Below are 23,097 nucleotides of genomic sequence, written 5' to 3' on the forward strand. Positions count from 1 at the left end.
ATCTTCCAGGAGGCTGAGGGGTAACCTTTTCTACTCCTAACACTTGTCAAGAAAGCCATAAATGTGTGGGGATTTTTTTATTATTATTATTTCAAAGGGAGAGCTCATTTGGAAGAACTGAACATGATTTATCAAAGTATAGAGTCTAGATTCTGGTGGTCAAGACTTGTACGAGGATGGCCAGCATGAGAAGATGGGGAGGAGGTGGGCTGAACAAATGACAGTCTGAAAGACAAAATGATAGAAGAGAGGCAGATTGAGTCAAAGGAGGCAGGGAAAAAATGATTAAGCCAAAGGGGAAGGAGAAGTGATGTAAATAACCTATCAGCCGGAACACAGATGGGTGTATTTAGGCACAAGGCTTGTTTCGGGACTTGATAAAGCAGGTAACACTTCCTACTTCTTACTCCAGGAACACTTTATTTGTTTGTTTGAAAGCTGTACCAAATAGCAGAGGCTGCAGCGAGCTAGCCTTATGAGCATCTAAAACTGGCAGTTGCTTTCTACCACACTTTTCACATTTGAGGGCTTTAAAAGCCTCCTGCCTTTTAATTTTCTGTATCAAAGCACTGGTATGATTGATGTGAAAAGATTAACACTAATGTAGTATGGCTGCCTAATGAGGCCTTGTTGACATGCTTCTAAATTCAGAGTGGAGAGCTGAGAGCTGAAGTGTAGCCTCAAGCTGTAAAAGCTTACTAAGAAAAAAAAAGTGTATTTTTGGTGACAAAGAGGCTGTAGGTTATATATTTTTGCTTAATTGCACAGCAGGTTGAAAAGAGACGCTTATTTCTGTTACCTGCCCACATGTTTTTTTCTTCACCAAGACTCATACTGGAACACTCTCTGAAACTTTATTTTTCAAGTGTTCAGGAGCAGCAGACAGTGTAACACATAAAATGTTGTGTGATACGTGTGTTTGTGGGTGTGTTTGTGTGTCCAGAGGCCTGTTTAACAAAGCAGGTAGTACACTCTGTGTTTACCCAAACCCAACACATCCAGCCCAGAAAATAAGTGGAGTACAGAAGTGTAGCGCCCAGCCATGTAGGAGTGGTGACAGATCAATTAGCACCTGTCTCTCCCCGCATCTTTCTGCTGCTACCGGCACAGTTGTGTCTCTATTATATGTTTTTCTGTTGCCACTCCTCTATCTGAGCCACAAGAGCGTTACATTGATACACAATTAACCCCAATTCCCACTCAAATTGATCCTGCTTAATTTATACATTTAGGATTTTAACATCTTCCTCCGCCTTCTATTTTTGTATCCAGACCAATTTAGAGTCTCTGGACCCTCGCGGTCGTACTCCTCTTCACCTCGCTGTCACGCTGGGCCACCTGGACTGCGCCAGGGTCCTGCTGCAGCACGGCGCTGACGTTAGCAAGGAGAACCGCAACGGATGGACAGGTGAGTGAGTGCACATGCTGTGTGGAGTTTATTTGTGGTAATGTGAGCAGTGCACAGCATGCATAAGCTGTATCTGGAGGGTGGTGGTACATTTTGGAAACTTAGTGACCTTATAATACATTTTATCGTACATCTTTGGGGGGGGCTTTTTCTTCTTTCTTTTTTTTTCCTTTTTTGTTTGGAAAATGAAAACCAAAATCTCATCTCTGCTGGCACATTTAAAATTTGGTTTTGTGCTCTTGCAGTGGGAAGATAGTGGAGTTTGAAATCAGTTCTTTTTTTGTAACTTTTATTTTTCCTTAAGTTTCTTGTATTTGCTGTCATCTCCTCTCTTTTTTGTGGCTTTTCTCCCCTGACATTGATGATTTAAGTGCAGTGCACTGAATCTAAGTTATTTCAATGAATCAATAGTTGAAAGATTTCAACTATTGAGGAAAGGCTTTTCCAAGTTCACATATATTTTGTTTACCTTTACCTGCTCACTTACCCTCACAGTGGTAGCCCTGTCAAGAGTAAATTTCACGCATACCACACTAGTAAAACTGCTTCTTTCTTTTTTTTTTACATTAGGCCAGAAAATAGAGCTGCTGTTCTAGTTGAAAATGTGAAACTAATGCTACCAAGAGCAGTTCTCCATTGCATTATTTGCCTGGCTGTGTGAAACAAAGGAAGACGTTATATCAGCACGCTAACCAAACAAGCATCATGCCTGTGTGATCGTTGCATCTTTAAAATGTCACACAAATACACACACCAGATAATATAGCGTGTGTGTGATAGTTCAACTCACAAGGTGTGCTGTTCAAGTGTAAGGACAGCTGATCAATGATGGGTGAGACGCAGTAATTGGTGGTTCCAGCTTCTCCTTTGGCCCACTTCAGTTTTGGCAGTTCTCGCTGCCCCCTTTAAATTGTTCATGTACATAAATTTTAGATGAAGCCTGAGTGACTGGTTCTGTTTTACTCTCCCTCTCAGTTCTTCAGGAGGCGGTGAGTACCAGAGATCCGGAGCTGGTGCGTCTCGTGCTTCGTTACCGTGACTACCAGAGGACTGCCAAGAGACTGGCGGGCATCCCCGTCCTGCTGGAGCGACTGCGCCAAGTGCGATTTCACACAAGCACCCATAAGCACACACACGCGCTGTAGTGCACAGGTTTATGAAATAAGTGTGCAAGCTATGTGGGTGATAAATATGGAAGCTATAAATGCATTTGAAATGTAAATAAGTCTTTTTCAAATTTACATGCAAATTTTTACATGCAAATTTGCTTTTCCCACAAGATCCTTTCTGAAGGTATTAATAGCTTTCTTTAACAAGGGCGATACACTCAAAGGATATGTCTCCATGTTGCAAAGCGCTCTCTCCCTCTAATCTGACTCATAGCTGTTCCCTAAGGACCTCAGGATTGCCCTGTTTGAAGGCACAAAAGCAGTGATGGACATGCCGAGGCTGCCCGTACAGGAGGTTAATGGTTAGAAGCCTGCAGCAGCAGATTGTGTTGGAGCTGTTGCACAAAACAGTGACAGCGATGCAGGGATGTGCCTCCAAACTGTCTGACTTCCTGTGTATCTGCTCCTGCCGGCTCCCTGATACACACAACACTCTCACACTGTGAAAACAGCAAGGAGCACTGGCACTCAAACGCACTCGCACACGAACCCGCGAGCGTTACACACATCTCATCCTTCTTCATCTGCCGCTGCTCTCACCCACATTATTGTCCTCTCCATCCCTCCATCCATCATTTCTATTATTAACACACACACACACACATATGCAGACATTTCCAGTTTCCAGTCCCTTCATCTTTGGCACAGACATCCCTGCTGCATTTATTTGCTTTACTTCTTTTTTTCTCTCCTCCTGCACATCGGTATTCTCCTCCCTCTGTCTGTTAATCTTTAACTTCATCACTCTCCACAACTCTCCCTCCGTATCTTCCTCTTTATCGATGCTCAGTGTTTTCTCATTTTTATTCCTTTCTCTGTCTGTCTCCGCTTTCCTTCTCTACCCTAAGCAGGCCCAAGACTTCTATGTGGAGATGAAATGGGAGTTTACCAGCTGGGGTGAGTCCAGTCCTTGTGTCCAGTGATCCAGTAAAAGCCAGTACCAACCAGTCAGATCTATTCATTTTATCCGCCTCTTAGGCTAAAGACACCTGTTTTCAGTTGCATGTCAAAAAAGCATTTGTATTGTATGTGTAGGTTAGAATGGCTTAAATTTAAAAAATTCAAATGCAAAAAAGAAAACTGAGACCTAGCTCAGCATGGTTTGAGTCAAAGAGTGTCTGTATTCGTCCTTAGTGCCCCTGGTGTCTCGCATCTGCCCCAGTGACACATACAGAGTTTGGAAGAGTGGTCAGTGTCTCCGTGTTGACACCACCCTGATGGGATTTGAACAGATGACCTGGCAGAGAGGAAACCGGAGCTTCATTTTCAAGGGACAGGGTGAGAGTTTGAGCTCGACTGGCTCGCTCTGTGTGTCAAAATGCATTCAAAGAAAACCACACTGACTAGTGCTGATATTTAAAAATGGAGGTGAAAGACAGATGAAACTGGGCGACGTGAGAACAACAAAAGCACAATTCAATTAGCATTTTTCTTTCGTTGCGTTTTTGCTGAGAATTATTTGCATAAGTGAAACAAACACGGTTTAATATCAAAATGAGTAGAGAGCAAAGCTAGCTGTTTCCTCCTGTTTTTGTGCTAAGCAAAGCCAACTCGCTGCTTCCTGTGGCTTTATTGATCACAAAGGCATGAAGCTGGTATTGATTTCAAATGATTCTCATAAACCAAGACGATAACTGTGTTCCCTAAATTTATCTCCAATATGAGGTCAGATTTCCTCTCATTTGTACGTAACTTGTTTTTATTTGCATCCTTTAAATCTCCCGTAGTGGGAAGTAGAGATGGGGGATCGATCCAATAATCGATCGTGTGTTTACCAGCGTTGGTAATGGTATGTAGCACAGTAGGATTGATACTTATTTCTGTCCTCCAAGTTCAGTACTTAGCTCACTGAACTGTTGATGATGATTTAGCTCATAAATCATGACACACTGGTCTCCCCTTCATGAGCTCCCTTTATAAGTTATAAGTATCAGTATTGATATTGGTATCGGCAATACTGGCCCTGTATTGACTTGGTATCAGGCAGGTATCTATCTGTCTGTCTGTCTAAGCATCACAGATTTGTGGACTTTCTCACCTCACTGAAAAGCTCTCAACTTTTCTCTTCCCTTCTCTCCCTGTCTTTCTCTCAGACTCCAGCGCAGAGGTGATGGAGGTCGACCACGACAGGCAGCTGGTGTTCCGTGAGACCTTGTGCGTGTCATCCCTCACAGCGCTCTCGCCGGGCAGGGGGAAGGGTGGTGCCTGCAGCAGCACCACAGCTGGGTTGGGCCTTCTGGGAGTAATGCAGCCCACTGACGAGCAGGTAGCGGCCCGGCTGTCTGCCCCAGTGGTGACCACGCAGCTGGACACCCGCAACATCGCGTTCGAGAGGTCAGAAAAAATACTGCTATGTACTGAACAAAAATATACAGGATGTGAAAAATCAAAGCTAATAAATAGCTTTAGCTCAGCCACAGGACTTGCTCCATTAATCTGCTGTTCTTTTTTTTTTTTTTTTCTTTGTTTTGTTTTTTCCCCAGTGGAGAAAAATCACTCTTTTGTTGTTAGAGTTGAATTTCTGTCAGCGTTTCTCTGTTGCTGCCTCCTACACTGCAACCCACAGCTGAGTGGAACGAGTTCAGGCACGTTCTCTGGTGGCTGTCAAAATGCATTTCACAAAGTGTAGGAAAATACAAACCAAAGCTGCAGCAGTGGGAGGAAATGGACACAAGAAAAAGTCGCATAGAACAAACTGTTAAATTTCATTGAAGAGCACATATTTTTGGAATATTGTACCCAAAAATCTGGGAATATGTTCCTATCAAAAAAGTGCATTAAAATAGTTATTCCAAAATCCCGCTGTAGTTTAAAGTAAGACTGTAGAGCTTTTGAAAGAAGTAAAAACAATGTTCAAATAGCAGCAGCTGTCTTGTAATCCAGTTGCAGTCACACTGGGTCAATAGTAATCATTGTATTTTAATTTAACTACTCGCTTCTTCATCCTTTCTGTCTCTGTGTAACCTCAAAAGGCAAAAAGTGCCCAAATAAATTTGCAGGACTACGCTTGATGTGAAGGAACAAATTAGCTTCTGGCTGCCTGAATCGAGCTGGGGGCGCCTGTAAAACAAGTAAAATGCAGTGGTGGGAAAAGACAAAAAGACTTGGACAAGAGACAGGCCGGACATAAGGTGGAGAGAAGAGTGGACCGAGCTGGGGGGAGGCAGGGGGGGTCATGGAGGACAAAATTCATCCTATTCTGGTTGGTTGGAGAGATAAGACTGATGAGGAAAGGACGGGGGTAACGGAAGAGGGAGTTTTGTTTGGACAGAGAGGGATGGAGAAGAGAAAATGTAAAGAGATGAAACAAAAAAGGAATGAGAGCGAGGGACAGAACTAACGCTGGGACGTGGAGGTATGAGGGGAAGGCACACAATAAGAAAAATGGAGGGAAAGATGAACGGGTAGCAAGGCTGTGGGCGGGAAAGCACAATACAGAAGCCAGAAGAAAGAGATATTTGATCTTTTTTTGTGGCAGGAGGGGAAAAAGAGGAAGACTGTGATAGATAGGCGAGTGATGGAAAGGCAGCGGCGGCAGGAAGTGAATGTTAACAGATTAAAAGTGAGAAAGAAGGCCGAGAGACGAATGACTCCAAGAAGTGAGCGAGGAGAGGTTGGGGTGGGGTGGGGTAATTATCTCACTGTCAGACTTGCACCTCAGTGTCACCTCTGTGCATTTTGCTCCGTCAGCATTCCTGTCCAGTAATGTATTTGGGATGCTTTACAGCAAACCGCTTCGTCAAGCATCCTAGACAGGGACACCTCAAAGCTCTGGAGTTATTACGTCTCTACGCAACTTTGCACACAAAAAAATACAGCGCTGCAGTTTTACTGTTTTAAAAGTTGGATTCAAAGTTTTGGGAACCCATGACAAGGACCTTGACAGCTGGCTAGCAGAGGAAACGGTATGCTTAGGCTACAGACTTTCCCTGATTGAGACAAATTCATGTGCCACTTGCCAAGGGACATAAAAGGACTGTCGTGTATATTAGCTTGAAAGACATATTTTTCCGTTACTTCGGTGTATATATAAGATAAACTACCTTGAGAAGTGGATGGAAGATTATCGTATGCCTTGGCAGTCGTTTGCATTCGTGTTTAGCGCCGGTCCTCTTGGGGTCTGTTTGGCCAACAATCATTTACCAAAATGCAACAGGCTGCAAGTTAGTCTGTGATGTTGCACTTAAACAAAACAATGCTAGTTTGTTTTTTTAGTAGTTCTGGCCTTGTTTATACTATTTAGCATGCTAACATTTTGCAAAGTACAGTTCAGGCTTGTGAGATTGCCAGTATTTTCCATTAAACTAAATCTTTTGATAATTATAACAGCTTATCCACAGAGGAGCAAATTTCCAAACAGCCCGTACAGTTGTTGTTGACGAAAATCTAAACAAAGTAGGATGGGAGACAGGCGTGACAGCTTTTTGAGTAACAACCCTTAGGAGAATTCTCCCAAATGTCACTGATAAAATAAAAAAATAAATAAATCTGATATTGTTTCACTAATAAACTTAAGAGCTGAAATGATTGGATTAACCAGCCTTGAAAAGTGAGTTTTTGTGCTTTGAGGAATTCAGTGGCACGAATAAATCACGAAGATGCAATATTTCTCGCTGACTTCTGGCAGGTTTGCTAATTGCACACTGAACTGCTCGTCTTCACTGGTGACAAACAAGGCCAGCGTCTTCAGGATTCCTCTTGTGAGGAAACTTGGTTTTTTGAGCTTCCTCTCCTGGGTACTGTGTCCTTGAGCTTAGATGTAACCGAACGCTGCTTTATTATGGCTTTGAGACGTGAGAGAGATGACCTGGGATGTGCTGAAACTGTGTTGCAGGAACAAGACGGGCATCCTGGGATGGAGGAGCGAGAAGACCGAGACGGTGAATGGATATGAAGCAAAGGTAAGCGGCTCGCTTATCTCTCGCACTGTCCGGAGAAAGCCCAGCCACCGTTTGATATTTGATATTCAGTTTGATATTCCATGAAAGTTCACTTAACTTGAAGGATTTCATTTCCTGAATGAATAAAATCCAGAGTTGTTTCATGCTTTAAAAAAACCCCCATCGATCAAGATTCAGCAGCACCTAAAAGACCAGATGGCCTCTCAAATCAAGTAAAAAAAAAAAAATACATTACCATGTTACCTTGACCCCATTTGTTTTCTTTGTCCCCCTCGAGGGATCGATGGGTGGCAAGTGTCAGACTACCGGGCCATCTGTCACCGGTGGGTTTAAAAGCCCTTCAGATGGGCTCTACAGTAAAATACTGCTGTCTATTTTCTGCTTCATTGATTTAGAGTCGCAAACATAAACAGACAACGCATACAGAACTGCTCTACCCCTGGAAGCTTATAGTTCTTTATTTCAGTCGTGTGTAGTCAGTGTAAACTCAGTATCAGCAGCCTGCTCAATATTTAATCAGCGCCTGATTTTTATGGTCACTGTTGAGGAATTCCTGCATTTTGCTGTGGACTAGTCGGACTGCAGACTAGCAACTAGGGTGCACAAAAATCGCGGCTTTAAGGGTTTTGGTTTTGCTTTATAGCTTGTATGGTGACAAGTTGTTTTTGGAATTATTGCTACAGCTATGAGGTGGTAAAGTGTGCGTGAACAGAAAAAAGGAGTTATGTGTCTTCCTCTTTCAGGTGTATGCAGCATCCAATGTTGAGCTGATTACCAGGACCAGAACCGACCATCTGTCAGACCAGAACAAGAACAAGATAAAAGGTAAGTCACTTCATCAGGATGTCGTCACGCCTTTTTTGTTCCCCTGCAGCTGAATCTCTCCATTACGTCCTCCGCGCCGTTGTAACCCGCAGTCCAAGTGCCGAAACACGTCCGATAGAAGAGTCACCGATGACTAATCCCTCTCACCTGAGCTCGATGAGATCACCCCGAGGCTGCGGCTAACAGCCCGTAAAGTTCTCTCGGTGGCTCCGTCTCATTTTCTGGTTCACATCATAAATCAAACAGGATTAGCAGGTTTCCCTCTCTCCCTGGACCGTCGCTGTCAGCCAGGATCAACCATCACACGCTCTTCTGAGAGAGCTCCTCTCTCCCAGGTCACAATCCCCATCTGCGCTCTGCTAACATGCACGAGGAAAGTGTTCTCAGAGACGCTACACTGACTCCTGAATGAGTGACTCGGTCCATTTGCCCATTTCCTTGAGCTACTTTTCATCATTTTGTTAACGCTGTTAAGAATTTAAAAAACAAACCTTTAAGTGCTCCTATATATCCTAGGAGAGGCACACACGGTATCATCAGCAGCTGTAGACAGATTAGATGACCAAAGGCTGAAATGTAGATCAGTGCTTTAAAAACCACAATATAGTGATGGACCTTTGCTCTGCTTTTAGTACTTATTCAGTTTCTGGTTTGATAAAGACAAACCGCACCACCACGTCCAAACCACACACTATCAAGCAGCTCACTTTTTTTTTTGGTCCTCAAAGCAGCTTTTGAGTTTCTCCACTGTGGATCTTTTAAACCCCTCGATGTCTAATTTTAGGAATGATCCTGGAGTTTATGATTGCAGATTTCACTTTTGGTATTTTGCAATATACAGCTTTTCAAAGTAGACGGGACTTGAACCATTAGAATCAGAATTAATTTAGATTTTTCCACCTTATTTAGTTGTTTATTCTCATTGTTTAAGAAAGAAGTTTGATTTGAAGCCAAATCTTTATCCTCATTTGTCTGTATGCGAAGTCCATTTACATACAAGGACACACCATATCTTAAAGGCCTCCAAGTACCACATCGCCCCAGTAGAGCACTTAACTCTCAGACTGCTGGCTTGTGTTGTTTCTGGGGTAGAATGGGGAGCAGAGCCCTCAGAGGTTTTGTCCTGTTAAAAGTGAGTTTTTCCTCCTCACTGTCATCAAGCACTTGCTTATAGGGAGTCATCTGATTGTTGGGGTTTCCTCTGTATTATTCTGGGCTCTTTGCCTTACATATGAAGCCCCTTGAGGTAACTGATGTTGTGATTTAGTACTATGTAAATCAAATGTAAAATAATAGAACAATTTTTTAAACCCATGTAATCATAAAAAGTTGCCTGTGTATGGATAACTGAAAAGGTTATTTGGTGCATCACTCATCATTTTTGAAGCACTGTTTCCTCAATAGTTAGTCAGGAGAGGGACAAGTTTCCACCTGTGTGATGTCTAGGAGCACACCGTGATGTCATGGAAACGATGCAGCTCAAGACAGGGGAGGGTTTTCTTAGTCACCACAGTCATTTGCAAGTCCAGGTGATGTGGAAATAAGTGCCACTCCTACCCAAAGTGCAGCGTGAACAAGCTCACTGACAGTGTGTGGGCTGCAAACACACTCTCAGAGGAAAACAAATTATTTTGACCCAGTCTATAGTTTGGGATGATAATCAACAACTTTTCTAAATCCATTGTAAGATGCCAGTGTTGAGTCTCTGCAGGAAACGGCTAAATTAGGTGCCAGTATATAGAAGTGGGTGTCATTTGGACACCAGGTCATTTCACCCAGTTAGGAACCTTCCTAAGCCAAAAAAAGATGATTCCACTTCACCCCACATGCTGACAGGGCCGGTCTGAGATGACAATAGAGTGGGGAAAAGGGAACACAGGCATCTACAATAAATGTGCTTTAAAGTTTGACAAGCATGTTGAATGTCTTAGACTGGATTTTGGGTGATGAGCGAATGCCTCATGTGGTCCCGTAGCAGGAATTGGCCGTTAAGACCTCAAATATTCTCAAGATTCTTGTATTATCTTTTGATTTGTGTGACAAATGTGATTTTTTTTTTCTCCCATTACTGCTGTGCCTGTTTCCCAGAATAATGACGGTGACATATCTCCAAAAGTGATGCCCTCGCTCTCTTTTTTTATTGGAGCACTAAAATCGTCGTCTTGAAGAAGTGCTATTCAACTGGCATCTTACATGGATGAGATAAAGAATTGAACTTTTTTCAAAGGGGGAGAAATATGTCTATGATTTAATGAACTATAGTAAAGCAGGGTGAGAGAGCCTCAGAGCAGGAAAAGGTCAAGTCAAGAGGTGGAAGTAGGAAAAGTAAGAACAATGTTGAGATTCTCGTTGTTCAGCTGTAGTCCGTAATTACTCACGTATCAGGTTCTGCTGTGAGATCTGCTGATATTTAGGCTAGACCACCTTTTTTGCTTCTATTCAATTAAGCTGGCTTGCCTTGGTTTGGTTCATGCTGGCTCCTAGTAGATAAGAGTGCATTACAAAAAGCTTCATGTAATGCAATAAGGCATCCTGAGCAGAGCATTATAGAGCAAAATGACACTGTGGACAGTTGCAGCGGCGATAAATGAGCCCACACAGAGGGTTGTGCAGTAATCTGAAGTAAATGTGTAAAACAAACAGGACAGCATGTATTTTGTATGGATGTGCTGTGATTATATAAGTGCATTTTTTTTTACTTGTTGCTGCCGCTGTGTGTCTGAGCAGGTGGGAAGACTCCACTGCAGAACTTCCTCGGGATTGCAGAACAGCACATGGGGCCTAATAACGGGGTGAGCACACACTCGATTTGAACATCGTCACGTGAAACATGAACGGCAATCGGCGCCGTGACTGTCATCGCTGTTTTCAGGGACATTTCCTAACTTCTCGTGTTAGCGTTACCCCGCCCCCAACTCGATCGCCTCCTCTTTGGATGGTCAGGCAGTGTATGAATCCCGACTGTCGAGTCGACCGTGTCAACAGCAGAGGCTCCAAACCGCTCTCAGATATTGATTATGTTTTTTTAATTTGTTTCTGCTGCCGAGCACCAATGACTCATACCTCCCTGCTTCTCCTATTTCTGTATTCTGGCTCTTCACTCGCTTCCCCTCCCTGTCGCCTCTGCACATCATCATCCACACACACACCAAAAAAATTGAATTTGCCATTAAGTTCTTTTGGGCAACAGATAAAATTGGTGCACAGACAATGAATGTATCCTGAGCTTGTAGCTTAGCACCGCAAAGACCCGCAAAGCAAAATCGGCTATTTTGCCAAACCGTAAACTTCTTCTGTTTCACAACTCTTTGTTTGCCCGTAGCAGGAATGGCTGTTCCTACTTTTGACAGGTTTAGTCATGCGTCACACCGAGATAGTTATTAATGCAGCGAGCCAGCCGCTGTAATGATGAATAGTGAAATAAGAAACCGCTTTATCAATTTTTTCACAACTTCTGGCTTGAGCACGACTCCTTCAAAGAGTTGTTAAAAAATGCCAGTAGGTAAAAGGAAAGCCTTGAAATCTCTACAGAGCAGAGAATAGCAGAGAAAGTGAGTCTGAAAAGCCTCTGGTATTGATTAATAGTCCTTTGCATCCCTGCGAACAGAGTCGTTTTTCTACAGCTGTAAAAGCTTCACTATCTTTAATACGGCGACATGTTATAGCTGGACCTTTTTTTTTTGTAAATTCATGTTATTCACTCCTCACTTTGCCCAGGCTCTGGTGACCCAGATGTCGTCCCCCGTGGTGACGAACCCCGCTGCGCTGACTGCCGAGGAATACTTCAACCCCAGCTCGACGACCACTCAGAGGGATATCGGCCACCCCTGCCAGCTCACAACCAAGACGCAGAGGTGACACGCGCCCACGGAAAAAGAAACAAAAAAACAAACCAAACATTCAGCCATGCGTAGAGCACAGTCGCCCTGAGTCGCAGAGTCGTTGTCAGAGCTGACAAAATGATGGACAGAGAAGAGCCCAGAGGAAAATCGGCCGTCCGCAGCAGCTGACCGCCGAGCTTCTGAGGTGAAAGGCAGCCAGATGACAGCGGCAGACAAACACTCAGGTTTTTACAAAGCTGGTGGAGAGTCGAGCAATTAGTGGGTTTCTGCAGTCGATCACTCAGCTCTGGCTCGATGACTCATGGCACATCATCTTCGCTCCAGCGTATTAACAAATGGAACAAAACAAAAAAGAAATGAAAGAACGCTTTCTGTGTCACTCAGGGAGCAAAAAGCAAAAGAAGTGAAAATATGAACTCAGTGAGGAAAGTAAAAGCAAATAAAAGAATGATCTGAGTGTTCAGGTGTTTTTTGTAACATAGCTGATGTTATTCCGCTGCCCACAAATCGGGGTTGTTGCTCTGTGTTTTGGGTCTTTCGGACATTTCCAGTACCATCGTTCTTCAAGCGGGTAATGAAAAGTTGCTGGACATCAGGAGGACGACGGGTCTGAGGTTGTAGAGCTGCCTCTCAATCTTGTGTTCATTCATTGGACAAATTAGAATATGAGAATCGATCGGCCTCGGTTTGAGGACGACTCAGCAGCTTGTGGACAGCCACTGTTAGCTGATGTGATCAATGTCTTTGTGCAGCTTCCTCCGGGCAAACATTTAACTGTCTGAGCAAGAGCATAAATTGCTTCAATTATGCTTTAGTCAGAAATGTATTTGCTGATATTTATTAATTAACTCTTTCTTCCTGCCTTCTTTCTTTTCCCATACGTGTGCTCGTTCCCAGGTTTAAAGCTAAGTTGTGGCTGTGTGAGTCCCACCCTCTTTCCCTGGCAGAACAAGTGGTGCCTATCATCGATCTCATGGCGATCTCGAACGCCCTGTTCGCTAAGCTGCGTGACTTCATCACTCTGCGTTTGCCGCCTGGCTTCCCTGTCAAGATTGGTGAGCACTGTGAGATTGAGACGGATGATGGGAGGGGGCTAAGATGTGTGCTGTTTAAATAAAGGGGGAGGGCGCAGTTATGGAAAGGTTGGAAAATGGACACACAGATTAATGGAAAGTTAAGACATGCAGAGAAAGGGTGTAAAGAAATGACCAAATTACTTATAAGATGTATCAATCATAAAAACAGAATAACTGATATAAAGGACATGTGTGTTATTGGAGGATGGGGGTGAAATTTCTCTCCTCTCCTTACAGAGATCCCTCTCTACCACATCCTGAATGCCAGGATCACCTTTAGTAACCTGAATGGCTGTGAGGAGGGAGCCGGTGTCCGTGCTGACAACGAAGTGGTGGTGGAGGGCGAAAGACAGAGGGACACCCCGAGGACAGACACCCCTTCTCCGGGCAGCGACTCGTCCAGCGTCTCCAGCTCTAGTTCCACCAGTAAGCGCCTCAGCTGTAGAATGTCTGTAGAAGCTTTTTCTTTTACCGCTCCACAAAAAAATGTTATATTCTTTTTAAACATCAGTGTAATTTATTATATGTATATTTTGTGTTAATAATGTAAGTCTGCAAAATATTGTCACCAAATCGTTGAACTAAATTGAGCCGAGTACACCACATGCCCCCTTTTAGACACACTCCTGCGTGGGACATGTAATCCTGCAGCAAGTTATCAGATTTGAAGATCATAACAAACTGTAGTCATTGGTTTATCTGCATAGAGACATATTTTACGTTAATGTCTGTAGCTTTATTGGACAGCATATAAACTGGATGTAACTACCATGACGTGATTCTCTCGAGTCTCCTTTAGGTGTCTTCCAGATGAGCGTTTAGTTTTTAGTTAGTGACTGAGCCCATAAACTCATCAGGAAAGTGTTTGCAGTGGTCAGGGCACAAAGCTGTTTTCGCCCAGACTTCTATAGTAGTGGACGTTTTTTTTTTTTTTGCAACCACAGCTGTTGCCATCTGGTGGCCTTTAGATAGAGTGCAGGTTTTCAGGCGTGTATGCATTGGCTTCATTGTTCCAACCCAGAAGCTGCGTCTATCAGTTATACTGCTGCTGCGTAAGGCAAACAGCAGTGGTGACTAATACAGCCACACTCCTGACTTTGAACCTAAAAAAAACATCCAGTCCAATGCATCTGACATAGAAACCGCCTGCCTTTACTTTGCTATTTCTGGCAATGGGATACAACACCTCTGACTAACCAGTGTTTGCTGGGTGTTAATTACAAATACTCTAATTATACACTTTGGAAATTTCAGCTAATGCACATTACTGTGCAAAGGTCTTGAGGCAATCCTCATGTCTTGATATGTTTCTAGGAAAATGGGAAGTAGGTGCAGCGATTTGCATGGACACGTGCACAAAAATAACAACAGAGTTTTTACAATTCCAACGAGCTTCAAAGTCAATATTTGCTGTGATCACCTTTATTCTTCAACACAGCCTGAACTCTCTTAGGAAGGTTTCTTCACATAGTCTTCAGGAATACTTCTCCAGGCTTCTTGTCAGACATTTAAAGCTCTTTTCTGTGAAGATGATCCCACACTCTCTCAGTAATGTTGAGGTCTGGGCTTTGGGACGCCAGTGCACGATCAACATTGTGTGTTTTTCTATCCAGGTATGATTTTACTGCATTGGAAATGTGTTTGGGACCTTCATGCTGAAAAAAATGAAGCTATGCCAATCAAATGCTTTTTGAAAGAATCCCAACACCACTTAAATGAATCTCCAGATGATGACATCATGTTTTACAGATGGCTGTACCTCTTTCTCGATCTTCTTCAGACATACTGATGATGATTTGAAGCAAACATTTCAAATCTGGGTTCATCACTCCATAAGACCTGTTGCCACTGATTCTAAGTGTAATTTAGCATACCCCAGCCTTTTCTTCCCACTTACGACCACTGAGACCAGTCTCCTAGTAACAAAGTGTCTAATGTTACAATATAAAATTAGTTCTTATTGACTGTTATGTGAGACACAACACGGATTCATACTTTGAGTTTTTAAGTTTGAATGATTCATTGGTGAGTATTTAGTGGCTAATGTCTCTGAAAATAGTCAGGTGCAAAAGTACACTTTATTACAGGCTTTGGGTCAATAGACTGAGGTTTTGCCTCAATAGGTGACACATGTAAATCTGCAAATATGAAGTGTTTCCTGCCAGATTTGTCTGCTTTCTCCCAAACTTCTGCTGAATGACAGGCTGACACTTGTAAATTTGTGCAATATCTGTTAATTCAAGGGTTTAAGTCTCCTCGTGCTTTCTTTTACTCAGGAAAAAAACCTCTTGTATTTTTCCGCTCCTCTCCTTTAGCCTCCTTTACTGCCAGATAACACTCCTTCCCATCTCTTGCCCTTTGCCTTCCCCCCCGTGTGCTGCAGTGTCCTGTCGAGCCAGCGAGATTCCCCCGTGTGTGTTTGAGGCCCCACCTGGATACACCATGCTAGGAGGCAAACAGAGAGACAGCATGAGGGAGGAGGAGGAGGATCTGCTGCAGTTTGCCATACAGCAGAGCCTGCTGGAGGCTGGCTCCGAATACGATCAGGTGGCTTCAATGTGAAACTCCTGCGAGATCATCTTTTCTCTTCTGCAGGGAGCTTAAATCAGTGCTTAACTGGCTATTAGCTAAATCAAACTGCTTCATATGTTTTGCTCAGGCTACACATGCACAGTTAGCAATGATCCAGATAGCATAGTCGTTTAAAAAGACTACAGCAATTTTCCTATTTCTACTGAAGACTCTCAGTCTAGCTGGCTTTTATGACAGTTACGTTGGCGGTCATCATCAGGTTGGAAGCTAAGGTTAATGTTACACTTCATCATTTTTGATGGTGCTGTAAAGGTTGGGTGTATTCCCCGCATCCTATAAAGAGCAGCTGATTGTAGCCTACACATAGTGAATGAACCTGTGTCAGCATACTGGAAATGCTACACTGTGGATGAGCTGAACGTAGTTCTGTTTTAATCAAGCCCACAGACTAGCTAATGGATGACTTGGATGATGTTTAGGCAGTGCAGTTGCACGTTATGAAGTTCATAATTTATTAATTTATACAAAACAGTTCAATTTTTGATTCATATGGGACGCTCAAATTCATGTACCATAAATTCTTATTCTTTTCTGTCATTGGGTTGCCCAAATTGTACTAAAGGCTCAAAAAGTGTACCCTACACCATTGCACCAGGAGTAGCTGGAACCATTGTTGTCCAGTACTGTGTGTTCAGAGATGCTCTCCTGTGGCCTTTGGTGCCGTTCAATCAGCTAGCTCAAAGCAGTCAGGCCATAAACTAGACATTTTTACCCAAATCTCAGACCATTCTCTTTAAACAGCAGAGATGTTTTTGTGGGAAAATCCCAGCAGATGAGCAGTTTCTGACACGCTCAGACCAGCATGTCTCGCACCATCAACAATGACACATTTAAAGTTCCTTAAATCATCGTTCTTCCTCATTCTAATGCTCAATTTAAACTTCAGAGGATCATCTCGGCCGGGTCTGCCCAAATTCAGTCATGGCCATGTAATCGGCTGATGAGACATTTGCATTAAGAAGCACTTGTGTGCATGTATATCTTTAGCAGCCTCTGAGGTGCATCTCTGCTGCAGAGATGCACCTCGCCAAACTGATGTTTTGCAATGTGTCTCGTTACGTGTTCCAAACATGTTAAATCTGATATGTCACACACAAATTCTGTGTCTGTTTAAACAGTAGACAGTGGAGATGCGGCTTTCCCATACTAATATGGTGCTGACGCGTTACTGTAATTAATGGCAGCGGAGTATGACATATCTGTGTGTATATTTCTATGAGCAGGCACAGGGAGCAAATGTGGAAAGTATTCTCCCTGCTTTTAAATTATACAGCGCAAATGGCAGCAATAAATTTAACCATAAGTCAAGCAAGACCAGACAAATATACGCAGTGAAGGAGGGAAAAAGTGAGCTGTTTTGAAAATAAAAAAACAATCAGTGCTGAAGTAAAATCAGTAAGTAGAATAAATTGGCTCTGATGTGTGGCGCACGCTGCCTGAGGATCGGCGCTGTTTAAAATCCCAGAGATCCTCGGTCCTGATAGCCCTTGGCCTTCTTCCAGACGTTACAGAAAGTGAGGTATAAATAGGCTCTGTGAGACAGGTCAGAGAACATCCTCTGAGTTTTCTTAGCTGAAATACACAAGGGGAAGGAGCAGAGGAGGCAAGGGCACGGTTGCAGCTTAGGCTTTGTGCTGCAGTTTGTGCTCTCGTCTCCAGCAGCCGTACCGAGCGCTTCCACCGCTGCGCCGCCGAGAAAGGTGACACTTTTAATTACTGCTCTAATACCAAAGCAGGACAGGTGTTAAAGGATCGTCCCGCCGACACGCTGTGTTTTACAGATTTAACTGCTGTACAAATCTAGCTTACACTGTATCCTGTCATCTTCTAAAAAAACAGCTTTTGTTCACAGCTTCCATATATTTCTGTGACAGTGTGAAGCTGAATTTGAAACTTGAACGTCTATATTTAACAAGTGCTTCTCATCTTTATTAATCACTGGTAGCATTAAAACTGTGCGTGGACTTGAGTAGGACCGCAGCCAGGATCGATCATTTAGTTTACGACCAAGGCCGCTGGCTCCGTCTCTACCATACGTTATCAGGAAGCTGCCTACAGGGAACGAGGATGCGTTTGTTTTGCATGCACCGCTTCCTGCAGCGCTCCTTCACTGACTTCCTGTGCTGCCTTCTCTTTTGTGTGCCCAGGTGACCATCTGGGAGGCGCTGACCAACAGCAAGCCGGGGACTCACCCTCTGTCCTGCGACCCGAGTCGTGTCGAGAGGTCAGAATGAAAGCCTTTGTTTTATTTTGGGGGATTTTTAATGACTCCCACGTGTTTGAGTTAAAGCTCTTTGTTATTGGGGACTTTGTTAGAAAGTCTGATAAAAGCGTCAGTGAATGAAAGAGAGCGGGACTTTCGTTGTCAGCAGCGAGGGGAAAAAAGCCCCCGCATAAATCTCCTTGAGTGCCAGGATGAAGGCGATTATATCCTGCCATCCCTCCACCGCATTGTCTCTGACTTCCTCTCAGCTCTCTTATGTGTTGTTAATCTTCAGTGTCTCGCACTCCTCTGTGAATTTTTTTTTCCTGTGGTTCTTTCCTCCCATACTTGACTCACATCCTGTATTCCTGTCCCATTCCCTGCTCTATTCTCTTATCCATCCTGCTATTCTCCCCCTCTCCTATCTGCTATCTGAGCTCCAGTGTGTGTGTGTGTGTGTGTGTGTGTGTGTGTGTGTGTGTGTGTGTGTGTGTGTGTGTGTGTGTGTGTGTTTGCAGAGAGGGGGTGTTGGTGGGAGGATGAGAGAGTTGAGAGAGTTTCCTGCTTTCTCAGTTGACAGTGCTGTAGTTGACTTTAGCCTCTGTTATCTTTAGACAGTGTTTCTCTCTGGGTGCATTCCCTGTTTGCAGATGGCTGGTTGGATTCACAGACTGTCCTATCCTCTTCGTCACTGCCTCCTCCCCAAGTCTTGCCATAGCAGTGTTTACTCGAGCCAAAGTTATAACCTGAGGGGAAAGTGTTGGACCTATAAACCGACACCAAGAGAAAGTTGCAAAGCTGTAAAAATAAGAACAGAATGCAATCTCATAAACCCAAATATTACTGTAGAACACAGAAAATATGTCAGATATGGAAAAAATAAGCTAACATCTCAGCAGATTGGAGGCAGATTGGCTCAGTGGAAGCGGGACTGATCACTTGAGCAGTGCTGTCGGCATTGAGTTTGACAGCGTGGGAAAGAGGAAGTGATGTAAATAACAGACCAGCAGACAAAAACCCAGGAAAGCAGGCGGATCGTCCTTGATGAACTTAAGCATAAGTTTGATTTCTAAATGCAGTGCTGCCCGAGGGCCCAAAATCATGGGCCAGTACTGCTGTTCTGCCTTATCCAGAATTTTGGCAAATTGGTGAACGTCTTTACTCATGAGAAACACTGCCTGTCTTTTTCTACCCAGTTAAACTAATCAGTTGCAAAATGTCCCTCCAGCTGTTTCTTTTTAGCATCACTTAACGTTTTTGAGATGTGTTGCTGTGGGGCATCAAGTCCCACATGAGCTAATACTTTTCTAAAGCAGTAAAATGTTTAACCGTTTGGCATGTTTTCTGTGTTCCACTATAAATAAAGTTAGTGTCTATGAGATTTTCACGTCAGAGTCCCAAATTGTATTTTATTTGATGCTTTTTTTTTGGCATTGGGGTTGCAGAGAGAAATGCTTGGCTATTGTGTGTAGTGTCCTCAGAATGACTTAGCTGGAAAAAAAGACAGTGACAGGTTAAATGCTTGACTCCAGGGTTTCTGTGTCCATCTTTTATATACAGTCTGTGGTAAAAACAGTTGGGGTTTTTTTTAGTATTTCGTGATAGAACCGAGCACAGTTATGGGAACGCATGTCTCGCTGTGTCTCTTCTGAAGCCTTTGTCGCAACTTGTTTTTAAATAAAGCGTTTACTAAGACTCCACAATGTAGTCTGCAGCTAATTTGAGTCGATAATAGCTTTCTCCCACCGTTCATCAAATCTGCAGAATGACAGACGGTAATAAATGGAATCATGACGAGACAGATCCAGGTTTAAGTTCCGGTGAAGCGTTAGATTAAAAGACAAAGCAAAGTGTCACGATGGAAAGATAAACAGCAATCAGAGGAGATTCTCATAACCTGGCAACCCAGACCTCATTCATTATTCATGCATTGTGACTCACAGTGAAACCATTACTGACTTATCCTTATTATGAATGATGCCTACTGTGCGCCCACTGAGGAGGTTTTTAAACCCGTGTTTCCTCGCCCCTGTACGCAGCACCCCCCAGCACAAGCCCCGCCCCCCCACCAGCCTTTGCTCCACCCCCTCCAAGAAGAAGCCGACCACCTGCAGCTATGACGAGCAGCTGCGTATCGCCATGGAGATCTCAGCCCGGGAGCAGCGGGAGGCGGAGCTTCGGCAGCAGCAGGAGGAAGAGGAGCTGCAGCGCATCATCCAGCTGTCACTCATGGAGAAATGAGCCCCTCACCCCACACCCTCCCTCTGAACCAGGCGGTCCTGCCAGGGTGGGGGGTCTGGACTGAGGGGAGGTGGGTGGAAAAGGGCAGGTGTCCGCTTAAAATCTTGGAAATTTAAAAAGAAAACCATCTTAGAGGTAACATCTGACCTGGCCGTCCCTCCCCTCGCCTCAGCCAGACCCTTTTCCCATGAAGCCATGAGGTGGTTGCGTCTGCTTCACAAAGCCAGAGACGGACGCACGCCTGGTCTCTCTTCTGCCACATTGGCACTTTCTCAACAAGTGCCAGTTTACAACCAACGACACATCCGGTACAGTTTAACAGGAACTCCGTCTGATTTCTTGGGGGGTGTTTTGCAAGCGTGCGTGTTTGTCTGTGCGTGTGTGTGTGCGTTTAAAACAAACCAGCTCAACGCACAGAAGGTCAATAAGGTCAACTAAACAGTTCCCCTAAATGTAGTGTGTCAGGCCAACTCACTGCTCCAGCACCTAATGCACACTCACTCCACGCTCCCGTCATCACTGAGCGGGTGTGGTTTTCAGTTCTGACTGCATCGAAGAGCGCAGCGGCGTGGAGAACGCCTTCCTCATTTGAAGGCCGATAAATAATCAGACTTCCTCAGTTTTTAATGAAAATTTTTAAAATGATGGACTAATGTGTTTCTTCTTCTTCTCTTTTTTTTTTTTTTTTGATTTGCACAAAATCCAGATGTACTGTACTTGTGGGTGAAGCACATATATGACTGTTAATGGATGTTTGAGTTTGAGCACAAAGTTTAAAACAAAAAAAGAAACCCAGGCCGGGGTCTAGTTTTAAACCCTGACGCCGGGCTTTGCAAGGAGCACAGTAATGATGAGACTCCCAGATGAACACTAGGTGTGTACTAACTATACTGTATGTGAAGTAGAGCATTTATTAATAAAAACAGTAACAGGAATAAAGGTTTGTATGTGGATCGTGGGTTAGAGAAGAGTTTTCTCTGTAAATTTGCTTTTTCTCACCTTACATGAGCTGATGGTTGTTTGTTTTTGTTTTTTGTGAGTGTGTTTCTGTGCATTATAATATTTCAGCATGGTCTGCACCCAATGAAAGGGGTGGGGGTCTTTTGTGACCTACGGCAAGTTTCACTGAGCAAAAGTTTTTTTAAAAGCTGAAAACTAAAATCCAGTGTAAAATCCCCCCTCAAATGTTTTCTTAGAAATTGGCAGGGTGCAAATGTAGATGAGCTCTGAGGGACTTGTTTTGTTTTTGTGTGGAGGATGACGAGAGCAGGGACACCTTATGCTCTCTGTTTTTTTTGTTTTTTTTTTTAAATTAAGTGAGAAATGTAAAACTTTCACACTCCAGTATCAGCACAAACTGAGGATACCACCTTCTCTTTTCCTTCTGTAATTCATGGTTCTAAGCTTTCCCGGTTGGGTTAAGAAGTAAAAAAAAAATGCTCCTTTTGTTTTTTACTTTTTGAAAAAATGTTGCAAAACGTTAAAAAAAGCACGGTGTTTTCATGACGTATGCTGGGAAGTGAATTGACATGATTTAAATAAAGGAAAATCTTTTTTTTTTTTGGAGAGCAATGTACAAATGTGTTATTTGATTTTTTTTTTCTTAAGCCTTTCAAATGCTCTGTAAATCCCTTCACCACCCCCCAAACCACACACACACACCCTACAGTTCTTCCACTGTTAAGTTCGTTTCCGTGGTCCTCTCCAGTGGAGGACGGTGACAAAAGCAATTTATTTCACACGAGATTGGGGAATGCTGCGGCGTCTGTCAGCACCAGACAGAGCTCATCCGTTTTTAGCAGCTGCCACCTTCATCATCGTCCCTGTGACATGGATTCCCAGAGCTGAAGAAGTCTGATCCAACTGGGTTGTTTTTTTTTTTGTTTGGCTTAAGTTATTTTAGGCTTACGAGGGAGAAAAAAAGGGGAGCAGATTAGAGGCTGTAAAACCTCCAAGAAACAGCACTCAGGACAGAGAAAAAAAGGACGAACCAGCAGTGCGCATTATGAAAAATACCAGGACTGTGGAAGGTACCGAGCTGCAAGCCTGTGTGAAACGAATTTGCAAAGAGCTGCTGATATAAGTCGCGTTCAGAGCATCAGTATGCAAAGAGGAAGGATGCCAATCTCAGCCTTTCTCCTCTTCTGCTCCACTGATTTTTTATTCCCTCTCCTCATGATAAACACACACACACACACACACACACTCGTATTTTATTTGAAAATCCTTCTGCTGTGTCTGCTGAGGTGGATTTAATTGGTGAAAACGTCAGGGGATCTCAGCTTTTCCTCTTGATTCACTTAAACCACCAAAGAGTCTTTTGGTCTTAATATATGGAGCCTGTGAGTTTTGATGTCTTAGTTATCTCCAGCATCTCTTTTTTTAAAAGCAGATTCAGTCCTTTAATGTCAGTCTGTGCCTCGTGTCTGTGTGTGGGTCTCTCAGCAGGGGCTCTGGTGGCCTACATCTCAGTATTTAATTACCCACATCAAACAGTAGGTAAAATGTCAGCCTGAAATAAGCTGCGCTGAACACTGATGGAGATCATTTCCCACTGGAGTTGGCACCGACGTGCCTAAAAGATCAGTTAGTTGTAGTTAAAAACGAGAGGTAAAATGTATTTCTATTAAGGATGTGCTTTTCAGTCATTCGAAAAGAGAAGCTTGGTAGTGGCAATACCCGATGTCATGAAATCCAGTTTTAGTGTGTGGATCAGCCTGTCCAGCAGGTGGCGGTATATTTAAAAGCTGGCCTCATTTCTTTGCCTTACATGGGAGTGGCTAAAAATCAGAAAAACTAAGGAGTCACTACAGTTAAAACAAACTCACCACCTTTATTTA

The 23,097-nt window shown here is 43.5% G+C and overlaps 1 protein-coding gene across 3 annotated transcripts in view; it reads left to right on the top strand.

Moving 5' to 3' along the window:
• The window catches only part of ankrd13b (ankyrin repeat domain 13B), a 42,415-nt gene extending 20,582 nt beyond the window's left edge, over positions 1-21,833 (top strand). For 2 of the 3 annotated variants that reach the window (XM_040049575.1, XM_040049577.1), the window contains exons 3-16: positions 1,273-1,408; positions 2,384-2,508; positions 3,426-3,474; positions 3,712-3,855; positions 4,671-4,911; positions 7,412-7,478; positions 8,222-8,303; positions 11,031-11,095; positions 12,021-12,157; positions 13,043-13,200; positions 13,459-13,647; positions 15,605-15,768; positions 17,961-18,037; positions 20,056-21,833. In XM_040049575.1, the coding sequence (XP_039905509.1) occupies positions 1,273-1,408; positions 2,384-2,508; positions 3,426-3,474; positions 3,712-3,855; positions 4,671-4,911; positions 7,412-7,478; positions 8,222-8,303; positions 11,031-11,095; positions 12,021-12,157; positions 13,043-13,200; positions 13,459-13,647; positions 15,605-15,768; positions 17,961-18,037; positions 20,056-20,257 (1,836 nt within the window). In that variant the 3' untranslated portion in view covers positions 20,258-21,833. The remainder of the gene's footprint in view (positions 1-1,272; positions 1,409-2,383; positions 2,509-3,425; positions 3,475-3,711; positions 3,856-4,670; positions 4,912-7,411; positions 7,479-8,221; positions 8,304-11,030; positions 11,096-12,020; positions 12,158-13,042; positions 13,201-13,458; positions 13,648-15,604; positions 15,769-17,960; positions 18,038-20,055) is intronic. The other variant, XM_040049576.1, reaches the window with a different exon arrangement.
• The last annotated feature ends 1,264 nt before the right edge of the window (positions 21,834-23,097 follow it).

This window comes from Simochromis diagramma, unplaced genomic scaffold, assembly GCF_900408965.1.
Source record: "Simochromis diagramma unplaced genomic scaffold, fSimDia1.1 OVJJ01000611.1, whole genome shotgun sequence".
NCBI classification, from domain to species: domain Eukaryota; kingdom Metazoa; phylum Chordata; class Actinopteri; order Cichliformes; family Cichlidae; genus Simochromis; species Simochromis diagramma.